This window comes from Leucopleurus acutus (assembly GCF_964270905.1).
Source record: "Leucopleurus acutus genome assembly, chromosome: 13".
Classification (NCBI taxonomy): domain Eukaryota; kingdom Metazoa; phylum Chordata; class Mammalia; order Artiodactyla; family Delphinidae; genus Leucopleurus; species Leucopleurus acutus.
Window position 1 is genome coordinate 72,796,964 of NC_139155.1, and position 17,448 is coordinate 72,814,411.

A 17,448-nucleotide genomic window follows, 5' to 3' on the forward strand; every position below is an offset into this window, starting at 1 on the left:
CCCTGATGACATTTATCAATTAGGCAGCCACCGTCTTCTCTCCCTGTCCTCCTCACCACTTCCCACATTCCTAGAATCTCTATGGAATTATTGCCAGTGTCCTACACCTGGGGAACATCTGCTTTGAAGCGAACCAGCAGGGCTGTGCCTGCATACCAGACACCCACGAGATCAAATGGATTGCCAAGGTGACGGTCCAATTTGGGAGAGCCCCGGTGCGGGGGGAGCAGACACTCTCAGAGATGGAGAGGCCGGGGAGGGGAGTGAGGCAGCCGGATGCCCGCGTCCCAGACGGCTCACATCGTGTTCTCCCAGCTGACACTGGTTCGGAGGTTTACAGAGCACGGGGGTAGATGAGGGAGCGGGTAAAACCAGTTGGTTGAAAGACCAAACATGATCTGTTTTGCATTAAAGCACAATTAGTAGGGCAGGTACACCTGGACCTGGAAACTCTATTAGTGAGTAAAGTTGGGTTACTGAATGGCATTTTGATTTCCATTTATTCAGCTCCTAGGGGTCAACCCATGGGTCCTTCTGGAAGCTCTCACCCATAGAAAGATTGAAGCCAAAACGGAGGAGGTAAAAATGGCTCTAGGTGGAAATGTACCTGCCCTTCCCACCACTGCTGCCAGCAGGATGGTGGCCCTAGGGGAGACCAGACTCCTGAATCCTGCCCACCAGGTCCTGTGTGGTCCAGCTTCTGGCAGCATCTCCTGCCTTAACTTCCCCATCCCCCAACATCCCACCGTCACAAGCTCTCTGTGCCTCACACTCGCCCTGCCTTCCCTCCACAGAGTCTTTGCATATGCTGTTCCCTCTGCTGGAACACTTTTCCCTATGCTTCTTGTAGTTAACCCAGCCTTCTCCTTCAGTTCCCAGGGATCATTTCTTCAGAGTCCTTTCCCTGCTCATCCCACCCCTACCCTGAAGCACCATATGTATCTCCTTATAGCACTTGTCACTCTCAGCTTGAGAGCAACATGACGCTTCTTTGTGTGACTTGTTGAATGTCCCCCTGCCAAACGTGAGCCCACAAAGGCTGGAACCGTTTGTCTTAGTCATGTCTATGCATCAGCACAGGGCCTGGCACTCAAGAAATAGCATAAACAGCACAGGCGGGAGGCGCATCTTTCCCCAGCAAGTATCCTTCCCTAGTCATCTTTAAAGCCTAGGTCGAACACTCAGGAGGCCTTTTAATTGTTTTAACCTCTGTAAAGATGTACCTGTCGTTCTTCTCAGGTGATATGCCCACTGACGCTAGAACTCTCTGCCTACGCTAGAGATGCAATGGCAAAGGCCGTTTACGGACGAACATTTACTTGGCTGGTCAACAAAATCAATTCCTCCTTAGTGAACAAGGTTGGTCCACACACATTGGGTCATGTGCTCACTAACATGGTAATGTTTTATAACCAACCTCTTTAAAGAATTTGCGAGAATTGACTGTACGCTCCTGGTGGGCAGGGATGGTGTCTTTTCACATCTACATTTCCAGTGTCTAGCACACAGTAGGCTCACAAAAATGCATGCTGAATGATCTTGGCTGGGTGTCCCCAAGTGGGGGACACACAGCATTGCAAGTATGCCAGGTGGCTTTAAGTATACACAGAAGCTTTCCCTTTTAACAGTATATTTTAATGTGTATAAGAAAAAACAGGCTGACTCCTTCGAATTTACCCCACGGGCATGTTTCCTTTTTAAGTGGAGTTATTTAAATAAAAAAGGCAGTTTACTCAAAGCTAGAAATTAAGGAAATGATGATATGAGGGCAACGGGGTACATAGATGTGGTGAGACTCACGGAGGAAGCGAGCAAAGGACAGATATGAATACATTGACTCAGTACATCATATACAATGTTAAATTGTGTCCCTTAATAAAAAAAAAAAAAGAAAAAGGCATGCTCTCTTTAAATAGCCATCCTTGCGGGACAACACTTGGTCCTCTGTTGAAAATGATATCCAAAGTATCTGCCTTCTCTCCTGGATAAACATCTCCTTCCTGCTGTTTATAGCTTCCTTCTTTCCTTCCCTCCCTCTCTCCCTTCCTTCCTTGTTTTCTTTCTTTTTTTTTTTCTCTTCCTCTTCTTTTCTCTCCCTGTTTCTCTATCTCTTTCTTCTTCTTTCTTTTTTGGATTGAATGTGGGATTGGGAGGCTGAAGAGGGCTGAAGCAAGGAAGTGAATCAGAAGATGAAGGTTTCACTGCTCCGGTGATGGATAAGGAAGCTGGGATGGGATCTGGGGAGGCTGCAGGCAGGAAGAGGCAGGCTGGGAAAATTATTTCTACCCTAAGGTTCTTCTGTGAGCCATTGCTGGAGAGAGAAGGCATGAGATTTATAGCCAAGTCCCAGATTCGGGGACAGCTACCAGGTTTTGAGGGTCACAGAGTAAACAACCTTAACGATTCATGGTGTGTGTTACATTGACTAGGATTACACTGGGAAAACGGTGATTGGATTGCTGGATATCTATGGGTTTGAAGTCTTTGACAAGAATGGGTGAGTTCGTTGTTACCCACTGGTTCTTTGTTTTTCTTTAAGGTCTGAGTCTGGTTTATGGCGTCTCTGATGTTATTGGAATTCATTTTCCTATTTCTAGAAATTCTCCAGATTTGCATAGCCCCTACCTAATAGACTTTTCTAGAACCGGAATAACTATAAAAAAATGCAAATGTCTTTTAGCTTGACTCTTCTGATCTATTTAGTAAATTATTTGTTTAATAAGGGCTTTGGTTTTTCTGTATGGAAAAGCATCCTTAAAAATAAGTAAAAGCAATTTTTTAAAACTTGGTCTACTCACGTAGCTTTAGTTACTTAAATCTTTTGCACCTCTAGTTTTGAACAGTTCTGTATAAATTACTGCAATGAGAAACTCCAGCAACTATTAATTGAGAGAACCCTAAAAGCGGAACAGGCAGAATATGAAATGGAAGGTATAGAGGTAAATGTTTCGATGTTTTCTCCTCATTTGATTTCTTAACCTAGCAAAAGACATTTACTTGAGAAATATTATTTCATTGGAGATTTTTCCGGATTAGTACTAAGGATTATTTTTCACTCCTTCTCTGCTTATTTCGTGGGAAGTTATTTTGATATTCAGCAAGTATTCTTTTTGAAATGTTAGAGATAAAAATCAGATTTGGGAAAAACAGTTGGAAAATCAGTTTAAAAGAATTGTATTTGATGTTCATCTTAATCCTTCTTGGAGAATTTTTTTCCTCTTTGTCATTTTAGTGGGAGCCAATTCAGTATTTCAACAACAAGATCATCTGTGACTTGGTAGAAGAGAGACACAAGGGAATCATTTCCATTCTGGTGAGAAAATTAACATTGACTTGGGGCCCATTCAATGGTATTTACAATACCCGGAAGATCTTTTCCCCAGGCTTACAAAGGGTTAAGAGTGAAATCCACTGGTTTATTGAAGGATGCGAGTTGAACTTTTTTGCTGAATGTTTGCTCCAGGCTTTAGGCCGAGCTTCCCCGTCTTGTTCAGATTCACAGACCTAAATTATAGCCCATCAGGAGATCACAAGGAAAGACCTTTTATCATGAAAGCATGCGTGTCTCTCTTCGATAGACATGGCAGGATGAGCCAGGGAACTGGGGGCCTGGTTTAGGCACTTGGGGGAGGGGCTGCTTTCATGCTTAGCACTGAGCAGGGAGCCAGAAGACTTAAAGGAAGGCTTTATAGAGAATATCCATGGATCCTGAGTTGAGGCTCTGTGAGGTGGGCCTGTGACCTTGTTTTGAACTATTGTGACTTCTGAGAACATCAGGGTCCTCGAATCCACGATTGTTCCACTTCAAACATCAATGTCTCTAACAAATTCTGAAGGCCAGTGAAAAATGACTTCCCTGCCTTGCCTTCCATTCAGGATCATCTGTACTACGGTTTGCCTCCCTGTTAATGAGAATTACTGGTCCCCTTCCTCCTCCTGCCTCCCCGACAACTAACTGGTGTGTGAACCCACGATTCTGAAGCACAGCAGGGACATTGATGGGTGGTGACTGTAGTCGCCAGGAACATGGGCACCATCTCGATTCAAATCCCAGCCCTACTGCTTATTAGCTGTGTAAGCTTAGGTAGGTGTCTTAACCTCTCTGAGCTCCAATTTCATCATCTTTCAGTGGGTCCAGTGATAACAGCACTTACCTCAGAGAGGAGCTGTAAGGACAAATTAAGTGAAATAATACATGCAGAGGGCTTAGAACTATACCTGGTGCGTGGCAAGCATTCAGAATCTATCCGTTCAACAAATACCTATTGAATGCTTACTTTGTGCCAGGATTCTGCCTTGTGCTTTGAGACATGGCAGTGGACAAAACAGGTCAAAACAGCTGCACTCAGAGGCTTTAAATTCTCGCATGGAGACACTAACAACAAACAGGTGAATGGGCAAAATGCACAGATTGTGCAATGGAGAGACAAGCAGGAAAGATTAGATGTGCTGGGGAGGGAGGTTCAATTTTAGCTAAGATGGTCTAGGAAGGATTCTCTGAGAAGGTGACATTTGAGCAAAGACCTGAAGGTGGGGACAAGCTGCGTGGACGTCCAGGAAGCACAGACTGACGTAAGCTAGTACACGTACGTTCAACGTGCCTGCAGATTGCTAGACTAGTATTTTAAAATACCTTAGTAATAAGTACTTGTTTCTATTTGGTTTGCCATAGATGGAATCAGAAAGCATAGAAATGGTGCTTTGTAAGAACTGTTTCTCCAACATGAACCTAGCTTTTTTGTTGTTTTAATAAAAGCTACAGGGTTGATTCATTTTTTTTAAGATGGTCAATTAAATGTTATCACTGTTGAGGACCCAAAACGGGAAATAGACATAGCTTCTGAAATAGGAAAGGTTAGACTCAACTAGTTTTACGGCTCGCTTTCGCTGAGGGCTTTGCTCCTAGTCAAAGAGGGTATGTTCTTGGCCAGCTGGTTACGAGTGGTTAAGAGACAATGAAGTTGAGTGTTTCAGCTGGTTATGAAAGCTGCGAAGTGTCCCTGGGAAGACTTTGGACACAGGTGTCAGACAGGTGGGAGAGTTGACTTTTCATGGAAATTTCCAGTCTCTCTGGTTCCAAGCTTCCCTGATCAGATTTGAGAAGCAGAGCACGTGTGATGGATTACCCTTCCTCCCCCAGAAATGTTCACCCAAACTTGTGTGAGATGATATATTTCAATCCACTACATTTTGCCCCAGCTGGTGGAAGCATTTAAACTTGGAATTGATGGAGGGTGGCGCCATGAACAGAGACTTCTGTTTCTGTTTTGTAGGATGAAGAATGTATTCGTCCTGGTCCTGCTACAGACTTGAGTTTCCTGGAGAGATTGGAAGAGAAAGTGGGCAAGCACGCACACTTCCAAACGTAGGTGTCTCCTTGCAAGGCTGCTGCATGGGGGAAGGTCATGTAGAGTTGACCTTCGAACAACACGAGTTTTAGCAGCATGGGGCCACTTATACATGGGTTTTTTTTTTTTCAATAGTAAATACTTACAGTATTACGTGATCCCATCCCCTGTTGGTTGAATCCATGGATACGGAAGGCCAGCTATGAGTTATACACAAATTTTTGACTTCATGGAGGTCGGTGCCCCTAAACCCCATGTTGTTCAAGGGTCAACTGTATCTCCGTTATCTTGGATATATGGACAGTGCTCTCCAAGAGTACAGATACTTCTTCATTCCTAGAAATGTGATGATACGCCAACTGCACAACTTTTGTTGGTAGGGGTCAAGCTCATGTGAATTCCAAGTAGAATTTTTTTTTTAAGATTTTGTGTCTTTATTCATCGTCATTTCATTTTGGACATGTCCACATGCATGAAATGTCTCTTCTTGATTCAGGTATAAAATTCATGCAGTGGTGTATGTAGATCTGAATTGTACAACCAGATGAATTATGATGTTTGTGTGTACCCACATCACCATCCCACAGATGAAGACATAGAGCATTTACAGCACCCCAGAAAATCAACTAGAAATTTAACATAGGCTTTGAGACAAGGAGGAGAGAATTTAAGGGCATGTGCTCTGGAGTCGTAGGGAGCTGGTTATGAATCCCAGTTCAGCCACTTATTAGACACGTGACTTTGGGCAAGCAATACTCCTGAGTTTGAGTTTCCCCTTCTACAAGATGGGATAATTAATATACCTACCATATAGCATTGTAAATGACTACATAAATCATCTAGTGTAATTTCTGGCCATAGCAAAGATTCAGCAAATTGTAGTGGCTTCATCAAACCCCTTATAGACTATTGAAAGGATAAATAAGTGGAACTGGATAAGTATATGAATCAAGAATGGGAAAATAAGTTGTAAGATCTTCACAAATGGGATAATATATGGCCATGAGAATGAACAATCTATAATAAATGCAATAATGTAAGTAAATCACAAAAGCATGTGATCAAAAGAAATGAACACAAAAGAGTACATACTATATGGTTCCATTTCTATGAAATATCAAACCAGGTAAAAACAACCTCTTCTGTTAACTGTCAGGTTGTACCTGGAGAGGGCTCAAGGTTGGGAGTTCTCAGTGACTAGTAATGTTCTGTCTCTTGATCTGATGCGAGTCACACAGAAGAATTCAGTTTGCAAAAATTCACTGAGCTGTGCACTTGGGATACGTGTGTACATAATATATATGTATATACATTTCAAAAAATTTATAAAAAATTATGAATCACCAGGATCTGAAAAACAATGTTTCATCAGTATTTTAGTCTCTCAGCATCATAAAAATGTAAAGTAGTAAAACTGACTTTTAGGCATCACCTAGAAAAATGGAAGTTATTTCATTGTACAAATAAATGTGTTTCTGTGACTCATGTATTTTTTTTCCATTCCTCGGTGCTTATGAGAAGGAAGGATCTAATTTTAGAGAGACCTTGGTCTGTAGCCAGAAGAAATCGGAGGCAAGGTTTCCTGGGAGCTGCCCTTTGCGGTTAGCTTTCAGTGCTGGATTCCAGCTGATTGTCACAATCCTAAATAACTCTTTTGCTTTATATGTTGGTGCATTTTGTGGCAGTGAAGTAGAAAGTTTCAGTTCGTGTCTATTTCTGTCTTGCTGCAGCCGGAAGCTGGCAGGTCCAAAGTGCAGAAAGAGGATTGGCTGGATGGAGTTCCGGCTCTTCCACTATGCAGGAGAGGTCACATACTGCACCAAGGGTGAGTGTCTGTGGGGCACAGGTTACAGGTCACAGCCATGCAGGTGCCCCCGAGTCCACTAAAAAAATACTGCACATCTGTCTCAAATGTTCCCTAGCCCCGCGTGCAAATACGCCATTTTAAAAGTATTTTAAAAGTTTTTACTTTTATATATAACCACTTTATTGTGATAATTCACATAGCATCTATTTCACCCATTTAAAGTGTACAGTTCAACAGTTTTTAGTATATTCACTCTGCAATTGTGCAATTATCGCCACATTCTGTTTTAGAACATTTCCCCATCACCCCAAGAAGAGCCCCTTTACTCATTAGCAGTCACTCCCCATTTTCCCCCAGCCCCTCTCCCCCAGCCCTAGGCAACAAACCAGTCTACTTTCTGCCTCTGTAGATTTGCCTATTCTGGACATTCCATAGAAATGGAATCACACAACATGTGGACTTCTGTGTCTGGCTTCTTTCACTTATATAGCGTATAATGTTTTCAGGGTTCATCCACGTTGTCATTCCTGTTTAATTGCCAAATAATATTCCATTGCATGGTTACACCACATTTTGTTTATCGCTTCATCAGTTGATGGGCATTTGGGTTGTTTCCTCTTTTTCGCTATTATAAATAATGCTGCTGTGAACATTTTTTTCAAAGGATTTTTCAAACACTTTCTTTTGTCACTTCTGCTTTAGGTTCTAGATAATTTTTACTTCTAAATAAGTTTATTTTGCTAAAAAATCTTTAAAAAGTAAAGTACTGTGTATTAGGTTTTTTCCCTTAAGTACAGAGTGGTATAAAAAAGAAAAAACTTTTTAAATGGGACAAATCTCTCTATGTATATAACTTATTGATTTTTGTTTAAGAATAAAGTAATACACATGCAAGGCTAGAAATTTCTGACAGTACAGAAAAGTGCAAAAGGAAAATAAAAACCCCTTGTATTCTTAGTCTCTCCCTGAGGTAAATACAAGAACCAGCTGGAAAATACAAATGTCTTATGCATATACTTACACACATGGGGACGTGCACGTGTGCACACACACACACATCTAAATAACGCAGATTGTTATTTTGTGTTATCTCTTTTGCATTTTTCATTTAATGGATATTGGCAATCATTTGGACTCCCAACTAATATTCATTGAGCTCCCACTATGGGCCAGGCACTGTCCCAAATGCTTTACCTCTGTTGCTCGTTTAGACCTTACAGAACCACCCTGTGAGGTGGGTAGCCTTATCAGCCCCCTTTTAATCTATGAGGCACTGAACTCAGAGAAGTTAAATAACTTGACCAAGGTTACACACTCAGGCCTCTTGCCTCCAGACCTGCATTTGCTCTCCATAGCAACAAACAGATTCCTCTGCATTTCTTCTGAAAAGCTACAGGTACTCCCTGTGGGGCTGTGTCCTGTCATCTGTTTGATGGCCTCTGGTTGTTTCCAGCTTTGTCTCTTGTAAACGCTGGTGTGTTTGACATTTTTGTCTATTCCCACTTAGCCAATTTGTGCACATTACATACCTAGGATAAATTCCCAGAAGTGGCATTGCTAAGTTAAAGATTCTATCAAAAGTTCCTTTTGACCACTTCTGGGCATATATCCTATTTGTACACCCATGTACATAGGAGCATTATTCACAATAGCCTAAAGGTGGAAGAAACTCAAGTGTCCATCGATGGATGAACGGATAAACAAAGTGTATTCTATCCTTTAAATGGAACATTATTCAGGCTTAAAAAGGTAAGAGGGCTTCCCTGGTGGCGCAGTGGTTGGGAGTCCGCCTGCCGAGGCAGGGGACGCGGGTTCGTGCCCCAGTCCGGGAGGATCCCACATGCCGCGGAGCGGCTGGGCCTGTGAGCCATGGCCGCTGGGCCTGCGCGTCCGGAGCCTGTGCTCCGCAACGGGAGAGGCCACAGCAGTGAGAGGCCCGTATACCGCAAAAAAAAAAAGACAAAAAACAAAAGGTAAGAAATTCTGACACCTGCTACAACATGGATGAACCTTGAAAACATTATGCTAAGTGAAAGAAGCCAAACACGAAAGGACAAATCCATTCCACTTACGTGGGGTATGTAGTCAAATTCATAAAGACAGAAAGTAGAGTAGGGGTTATCAGGGGCTTCAGGGAGGAGGAATGGGGAATTAGTGTTGAACCAGTACAAATTTTCAGTTGGGGAAAAAGAAAAGTGTTCTGGAGATGGATGGATGGTTGAACAACAATATGAATTCACTTAATGCCACTGAACTATATACACTTAAAGATAGTTTAAATGGTAAATTTTATGTATGTTTTACCGCAATAAAAATGTAGTTTTGATAAGTCCAAATTGTCATCTAAAAAGGTTGTATCTTAGACATTGCTGATGCATCTTTTTTTTTTTTTCCTGATGCATGTCATCTTTAGCTGGTTTTGACTTTATAATGCCATCTAGTTACTAATTTAATTACTAACTGGCTAGGTTTTAAGTGAGCATTGATAAGCCAAGTTTTAAAATTGGAAATAATGTGTCTTCCTTTGATGCCATTGGGTACCACTAGTCCAAGTGCTTGTGCTTGATTTTTGTCAGTGGTGGGGGTGATTTTCTCATCCATCTACATAGTCTCACCTGGCTGCCCTTGGAAATCAGCTCCCTTCCATTGTTTCAATGTCATTCATTGTATGTGTAGTTCTTTACTAGGGCACGTGTACAATACTCAGTGTAAAGATGCTACATTCATGTGATAGCTCATCGGGGTTTAGCGTGTAGCATGTGAGCTATAGGTCAGTTCTGAGGACTTGGTTCTTGACCAAGGATGGAGTTATCCCCCAGGGACATCTAGCAGTGTCTAGAGATCTGGCCTCTAGTGGGTAGAGGCCAGGGCTGCTGCTAAACATCCACAATACACAGGACAGCCCCCAAAACAAAGAATGATCCAGCCCCAAATGTCAGTATTGCCAAGACTGAGAAACTCTCATCCTAAAAGATTATTTTTAGAATTTCCCTTTACAATCAGTTGGGACGGAATTGTATTTTTAGTCAAAAACATTGATTCAGGGATTTCTTATTCAATGTTTTACAGGATTCTTGGAAAAAAACAATGATCTCCTCTACAGACATCTGAAAGAAGTAAGTCTGAAACTTAAGTATATGTGTTTCTGATGGTTATGAGATATCACCTGTGATACTGACTTTGGGGTAGATTTGGCTTTCTGGATTTTTCTCTTCCATGCATTATATTAGAACTCCAGCATGTCATGGCCGGAACAGACATTTAAGATCATCTGCATGAACACTTGACTCAACAAACCCATTCATATGTGTGTGGTGTCCTTCCTGTGTGCCAGGCATGGTGCTAGCTCTGGGGTGTCAGTGGTGAACAGGACAGTCCTCGTTCTCAAGGAGGCTTATCATCGGGGGTTGGGGGCAGGGTGGGGAGGGAGGGAGGAGTGGCTGAGAATAAATACATACACAATTAGGTTATCCATCAGTGAGAAGTGCTATGAAGAAAATACGGAACTATGATTGAGAGGGGCATTTTAAATTTAGTTTAAGTGGTCAGAAAACACCCTCGTTGAGGTGACTTTGAGCTGAAACCTGAACGAGAAGGATCTTGGCCTTGGAAGGATCAGGGGCTACTCCAGGTAGAGGGACCAGCATGTGCAAAGGCCCTGAGGCCCAGGTGAGCTCAGCATGTGTTCAGTGAGGGGGGCATTGAGAGCTCAGCAGGATGAGGTCTCCAGGGAGGAGTAGAGATTTTGTCTTGGAGCAGTGGGAATACACTGGGGTGAGACAATCCAAGGATGAAGAAACTGAGACCCAGAGAGATCATGACTTGTTTAAGATCATATCTCAAGGTGGGGCTGGAACCAGGTTATGCCCCTGGGGCTACCAATGAAATTCCATCTCTTTTCATATGCCTCACTGATCAGAGAAACCTTCAGGTTTTTTTAAGCCTTTATTTTGTATTTAAATAGTTAACTGTTTTTTTAAAAATTGGATCGTATTTAATGAGCTTGGTTTATGAAAAGCTTAAATAAACCTAGAGAGACATTTTCAGAGAGAACATGCAAACGGTTCATCTCAGGCGTGTTTTCTGCCCTTCCCTATTTTTCTCTACCACTTTAGGACCACTTGTCCCAACCTCTGGGATTCAGGATGGATAAACGATTCCTAACTTTGGATGTTTGCTCCAGGCGGTGCTCTCTGGGTCTGAGTCTCAGCCTGACCCTGTCCTAGCTGGTGGGGAGTGTCTCATGGCAGATTTCCCCATCGGTGAAGTGGGTCTGTTGATGCCTTCCTCTTGGAGTGGAAGGTCCTGTTGGACAAATGGGAGACAGTATTCCCCTTGTGGCTTTCCCCTCTGTGGGCATTGCCCATCCCCTTCACAAACCCATCCATGGAGGGTGCTTCCCACAGGAAGAATCTGTAAATCTCCCACTTTTTCCACCAGGGCTGAAGTTCCTTGTGCTTTCTGAGATGGGTGCTTTCTAATTTTTAAAATTTCCTATCTGCAAATTCCTCTCTCATGCCACTGTGAGTTTAAAATTGGGGTGAGTTTAAAAAAATTCTTTTCTAAGTTTTAACTGTGGCAAGATACACATGCATAATCTGAAACTTACTATGTCAGTCATTTTTAAGTGCACAGTTCAGTTGTGTTAAGTACATTCCCATTGTTGTGCAATCCACCTCCAGAACTCTTTTCATCTTGCAAATCTGGAACTCTGTACCCATTAACCACTAACTCCCTTATTCCCCCTCCCCTCCAGCCCTTGGCAACCACTATTCTACCTTGTATATGAATTTGGCTACTCTAGGTACTTATATAAGTGAAATTACACAGTATGTGTCTTCTGTATCTGGCTTGTTTCACTTAGCATCATGTTGTCAAGCTTCATCCGTGTTGTTGCATGTGTCAGAATTTCCTTCCTTCATAAGGCTGAATCATCCTCCATCGTATGGCTATAAGGAAAAAAAAATTTTGTGTGTGACCAATTAAAATTTTTGAAAAGATATGCACAGAAGGAAAAATCAGACACACCAAAGCTGATGTCCTTGGACCCATGTCAACAAGTCCCTCTCCTGAGAGCCAGCTGTTCTAACCAGTTTATTGTGTATCCTCCCAGGGATGGTACAGACCACGACATGTGTGTGTGTGTGTGTGTGTGTGTCTCCCCCTTTTTCTTTTCTCTTCATACACACTATGCATGTGGTCCTGCATCTTGCTATTTTTTCACTTAACACCGTATCTTGGAGATCATTCTTAGAGAGCTGGTTTGTTCTGTAGCAGACTAGCTGGACTGGAAATAATTATTGCTTTATCATGTCCAAGGAAAAATAATCAGATGGCCTCACCAAGTAGACAGAGCACTGGATAAAGTACAGATCTTCCTCAACTTACATGGGTTACATCCTGATAAACCCATCATATATTGAAAATATCGTAAGTTGAAAATGCATTGACTACACCTAACTACTGAACATCGTAGCTTAGCCTAGCCCATCTTAAAGGTGCTCAGAATGGTTACATTAGCCTACAGTTGGGCCACATCACCTAATACAAAGCCTATTCTATAATAAATTATTGAATATCTCATGTTATTTATTGAATACTGTACTGAAAGTGAAAAACAGGATCGTTTTGAGTATATTGGTGGTTCACCCTCGTGATCGCATGGCTGACTGGGAGCCGTGGCTTGCTGGGCTGCCCAGCATCATGAGAGTGTTGTAAGCCCAGGAAAAGTTAAAAAAACAAAATTCAAAGTGTGGTTTCTATTGAATGTTCATCACTTTCACCCCACTGTAAAGTCAAACCATCGTAATTCGGGGACGGTCGGTATTTGAACATTTTCTTCTACATATGATTGTGTTTTTTAAAAAATTAATTAATTTTTTTGGTTGCGTTGCCTCTTCGTTGTGGTGCACGGGCTTCTCATTGCGGTGGCTTCCCTTGTTGCGGAGCGCGGGCTCTAAGCACGCAGGCTTCAGTAGTCGTGGCACGCGGGCTTAGTAGTTGTGGCGCACGGGCTTAGTTGCTCCGCGGCATGTGGGATCTTCCTGGACCAGGGCTGGAACCCCTGTCCCCTGCATTGGCAGGTGGCTTCTTAATCACTGTACCACCAGGGAAGTCCCTATGATTGTGTTTTGTGTGTGTGTGTGTGTGTGTGTGTGTGTGTGGTACGCGGGCCTCTCACTGTTGTGGCCTCTCCCGTTGCGAAGCACAGGCTCCGGACGCGCAGGCTCAGCGGCCATGGCTCACGGGCCCAGCCGCTCCGCGGCGTGTGGGATCCTCCCGGACCGGGGCACAAACCCGTGTCCCCTGCATCGGCAGGCGGGCTCTCAACCACTGAGCCACCAGGGAAGCCCCTATGATTGTGTTTTTTCCCCTCTTCTTCTTCAAGTGCTCCCAAGGCAGATGGCTCTGGTCCACTTTGCACACTTATGTGAACTTACCTGAAGACCCCTTAATGATTTCTGAAGCAGCAAATGTGGTACTCATTTCTCTTTACCTACAGGTGCTGTGCAGTTCCAAAAACAGAATCCTGAAGGAATGCTTCCGGGTGGCCGAGTTAGAAAACCGGAGAAGGCCACCAACAGTGAGTGGCAGGGGGAAATGCCTGTGCAAAATTGGAAAGGTAGCAAAAATCACCCAGAGGGTGCAAATACTTTAGTTACCTATGCTTTTTAAGCTGTCGTCTCCTTTGTTTGGAAGTATCACTCTCTAAATGTTCTACTAAATATATATTTTCCAGGGTTAGAACCAGTGTGTTCATTTGCAGACATTCATTGAGCACCTACTGTGTGTCAGACACTGTGCTGGGCACAGGGGTATCTACCAATAACGGAACAGACAGTGTTCCTGCCCTCGTGGGGTTTACAATCTAGTGGGAGATGGTATAGGAAGATACAGTAAGTCCCCTACACACAAACCTTCAAGTTGTGAACTTGCAAAGATGCAGACGTGCGTGCCAGCAACGTCAGGCGTGAGTGAAATGGCAGCTCTCCCTCCATCTCCCATTGCTGACGGTCCTTCAGCTCTACCGTCTCCCACCTCCTCTCCCTCCTCCAGTCAGTAACTCTTCTTGCCTGTTCACTCCATGCCAGCCCCTGTATGCCAGCTGTGGTACTATACTACTGTACTTTTCAAGGTGCTATACTGTCAGATTAAAAAGGTTTTCTTACTTTTTGTTTGTTTTTAATTCACTATTTGTGTGAAAAGTATTATAAACCTATTACAGTATGGTACTACGTAGCCGATTGTGTTAGTTCAGTACCTAGGCTAACTTTGTTGGACTTATGAACAAATTGGACTTAATGTGCTCTCAGAACAGAATTTGTTCATATGTAGGGGACTTACTGTATCATCAAATAAAGAAATTACAGTAGTGCGAGTGTCATAGAGGAAGCTTGGTAACAAGGAAACAGGAAGGTGGTGGAGGGTGACTGGCTCAGCGGCAATGCTGGCTCCTACGAGGTGCTCACTTTGTATTCGCCAAGTGAGGGAAGCATCCTGGAAAGATGCTTGTCCAGCCTCCACTTGACCAGACTGAGCTTGGGCTTCTCAGGCCAGGACATTCAAAGCCTTCTCTTAATGGACAAAACAGTTTGTGACAGGTAACAAGCAAAACAGTCTGTCGAGTGTTCGGGTCTAAAGGGCCAGTCTTGTGATTTAACCAGTCTTCTCTGTATACATGGGGAGCAACAGTGTCTGTTTAGCTCATTCTCTCTCTCCCTGCAGGTGGGGACTCAGTTTAAAAACAGTCTGAGCAGCCTTCTGGAAATTCTCATCTCTAAGGAACCTTCGTACATCCGTTGCATCAAGCCCAATGAGAGTAAAGAACCCAGTGAGTTGCGAATTGTTCAGAACACTGAGCTCGGGGAAATGAGGCTGGGCGGAAAACCGAGACGACAGTGGGGCAAGTCCTAAAAACCACCACGGGCTTGCTGCTTGTTCTCTGTATTAAATAATAGAAGGCAAATGAATAAGGAGGAGGGTTCCTTTCACGGTCCTGTGTGAGCTTTGCTCAGAGCGTGGCCAGTTGCAGGACTAACACAGCTGAGCCAAGCAGACCTCAGACGTGAGGGGAAGCAACGCTGCTTCTCTCCAGCCAGTGAAGAATCTTCCAAAATGGTCTATGACTTGGGTATTTTCTAAGCTTGTGCCATGGTCTCATAACAAAGCTGTACAGTCAAAGGCTTATAGAATCCAGGCAGGAAGAGCGAATGAGTGAAGCAGACCAGCTGTAATGCAATAGGGGACGGAGGGGACGGTGGCCAGCTGGAGAGGGCACACCCTGTCTAAAGGGGCAGTCTTCCTTCCTTAGGGCCATTTGTTGCCATGTGGGGCTCTCGGCCCAGAATGGCCAGATCTCATGGATTTTCAAGAGAAACCAGAAATTCAGACTTTCCTGTAAAATTCCCCCATTAAGAGAAACACAATTAGGACCTAACAAAACATGCCTCGTGGCCAGACCCAGCCCACATATCGTCAGCTTGCAGCCTCTGGTCTGCCTTGATTGAAACAGAGCCACAGGGTCCTTCACCGTCACTCTTCCTTCTGTGTTTCTAAAGGCAAGTTCGACGTCTTCCTCATAAGGCATCAGATCAAGTACCTGGGGCTGATGGAGCACCTGCGGGTGAGACGGGCTGGCTTTGCGTACCGACGGAAATACGAGCATTTCTTGCAAAGGTAAAGTTTGTCTTGTTGATCTGAAGCCAGTGAAGTGTGTGGCGATGAATACAAGGCCATCCCCGAGGGAACTCCATTTGCTTCTTAACTGCTGTAGCGGTGACAGTGATGAACACTGACATTTCAGAGAATAGGAAGCTGACTTAGTTTGCCACCTTCTCTTCATTTCGCTAAGCCCCTGAGTTCTTGGAATCTAGGAAGTACGAGACGCGATGCACAGACTTGCCCCCAGGGGGCAGACGTGGGACATGCACCCTTGGGGTCTGTACTTGGCTGGGGAAGACCCTTCCCATGGCGACCATGGGTGCTGGTTTTAGCGCGGTCAGTCTGGGAGCAATCCCCTTGGCCGTGTGCGCTGTCCAGAGACACAGGTGTAGTGGTGATAACATGGGCGTTGGAGCCACAGATTCTTGGGTGGGAATCCCCATTCTTTCTCTTCCAACTGAGACCTAATTCCTCATGTGTAACACGGGGATTAAATTGCTCTCGAGGAGTTTGTAAGGATTTAATCATACATCCACCACCACTATTACTATGGCCCAAATTGCTTGTGCGTGCAGTTGGGCTGCATGTCGTTCGTGCTACCAAGAAAACAACACATTTACACTCGCAAGAGAAGCATAATAAAATGGTTCTTTTTGTGGGTCAGCATGGTTGAATATCAGTAATTTCATATTTTAACTTAATATTAGACTTCTTATTTTTAAAATTTTTTTAAGTTGAAGTATAGTTGATTGACAATGTTGTGCCAGTCTCTGCTGTATAGAAAAGTGACTCAGCTATACACATACATACATTCTTTTTTTAATATTCTTTTTCACTATGGTTTATCCCAGGAGATTGGATCTAGTTCCCTGGGCTCTACGGTAGAACCTTGTTGTTTATCCATTCTAAATGTCATAGTTTGCATCTGTTAACCCTAAACTCCCAGTCCATCCCTTTCCCTCCTCTTCTCGCCCTTGGCAACCACAAGCCTGATCTCTATGTCTGTGAGTCTATTTCTGTTTGGTTTTTTTTCGCGGTACGCGGGCCCCTCACTGTTGTGGCCTCTCCCGTTGCGGAGCACAGGTTCCGGATGCGCAGGCTCAGCGGCCATGGCTCACGGGCCCAGCCGCTCCGCGGCATGTGGGATCCTCCCAGACCGGGGCACGAACCCGCGTCCCCTGCATCGGCAGGCGGACTCCCAAGCACTGCGCCACTAGGGAAGCCCTATTTCTGTTTTGTAGATAGGTTCATTTGTGAATATTAGGCTTCTTTTGAAGTACAACTTCATAATTATAAAAAGCACCTGCGTGAGGTTACATTTTCAATCCAGTTCCTCGCATTTTGCAATTTACATCAAGATGCTGTGCTCTGAAACTTCTTTTGGTGCTCTTATTTTCAGCCCCTCATTTAATCTCAGATGTTTCTCTACCCACGGATCTTGCTTACTTTTCTCCCTTGAGCCTCGTGTCTTGATAATTAATATCTGTTTATATGCATTTATTAAGTAACCATCTCTTTCCTCACTGTTGTTTTTTAATGATTTACCTGCCGATCTAAACCTCTGATGAGTGTCATCAGCACGAACCTTTTGAGTTGATACAATTTCAGCTAAATACACTGAGGATTGTATTG

At 43.7% G+C, this 17,448-nt stretch overlaps 1 protein-coding gene across 1 annotated transcript in view; it reads left to right on the plus strand.

Annotated features, from left to right (window-relative positions):
- The window catches only part of MYO1H (myosin IH), a 44,864-nt gene that overhangs the window by 12,987 nt on the left and 14,429 nt on the right, over window positions 1-17,448 (plus strand). Inside the window, exons 7-18 of the mRNA XM_082853085.1 lie at window positions 75-188; window positions 508-579; window positions 1,240-1,359; window positions 2,430-2,497; window positions 2,834-2,939; window positions 3,233-3,313; window positions 5,274-5,365; window positions 7,079-7,173; window positions 10,225-10,271; window positions 13,658-13,738; window positions 14,881-14,986; window positions 15,714-15,831. Coding sequence (XP_082709211.1) covers window positions 75-188; window positions 508-579; window positions 1,240-1,359; window positions 2,430-2,497; window positions 2,834-2,939; window positions 3,233-3,313; window positions 5,274-5,365; window positions 7,079-7,173; window positions 10,225-10,271; window positions 13,658-13,738; window positions 14,881-14,986; window positions 15,714-15,831 — 1,100 coding nt within the window. The remainder of the gene's footprint in view (window positions 1-74; window positions 189-507; window positions 580-1,239; window positions 1,360-2,429; window positions 2,498-2,833; window positions 2,940-3,232; window positions 3,314-5,273; window positions 5,366-7,078; window positions 7,174-10,224; window positions 10,272-13,657; window positions 13,739-14,880; window positions 14,987-15,713; window positions 15,832-17,448) is intronic.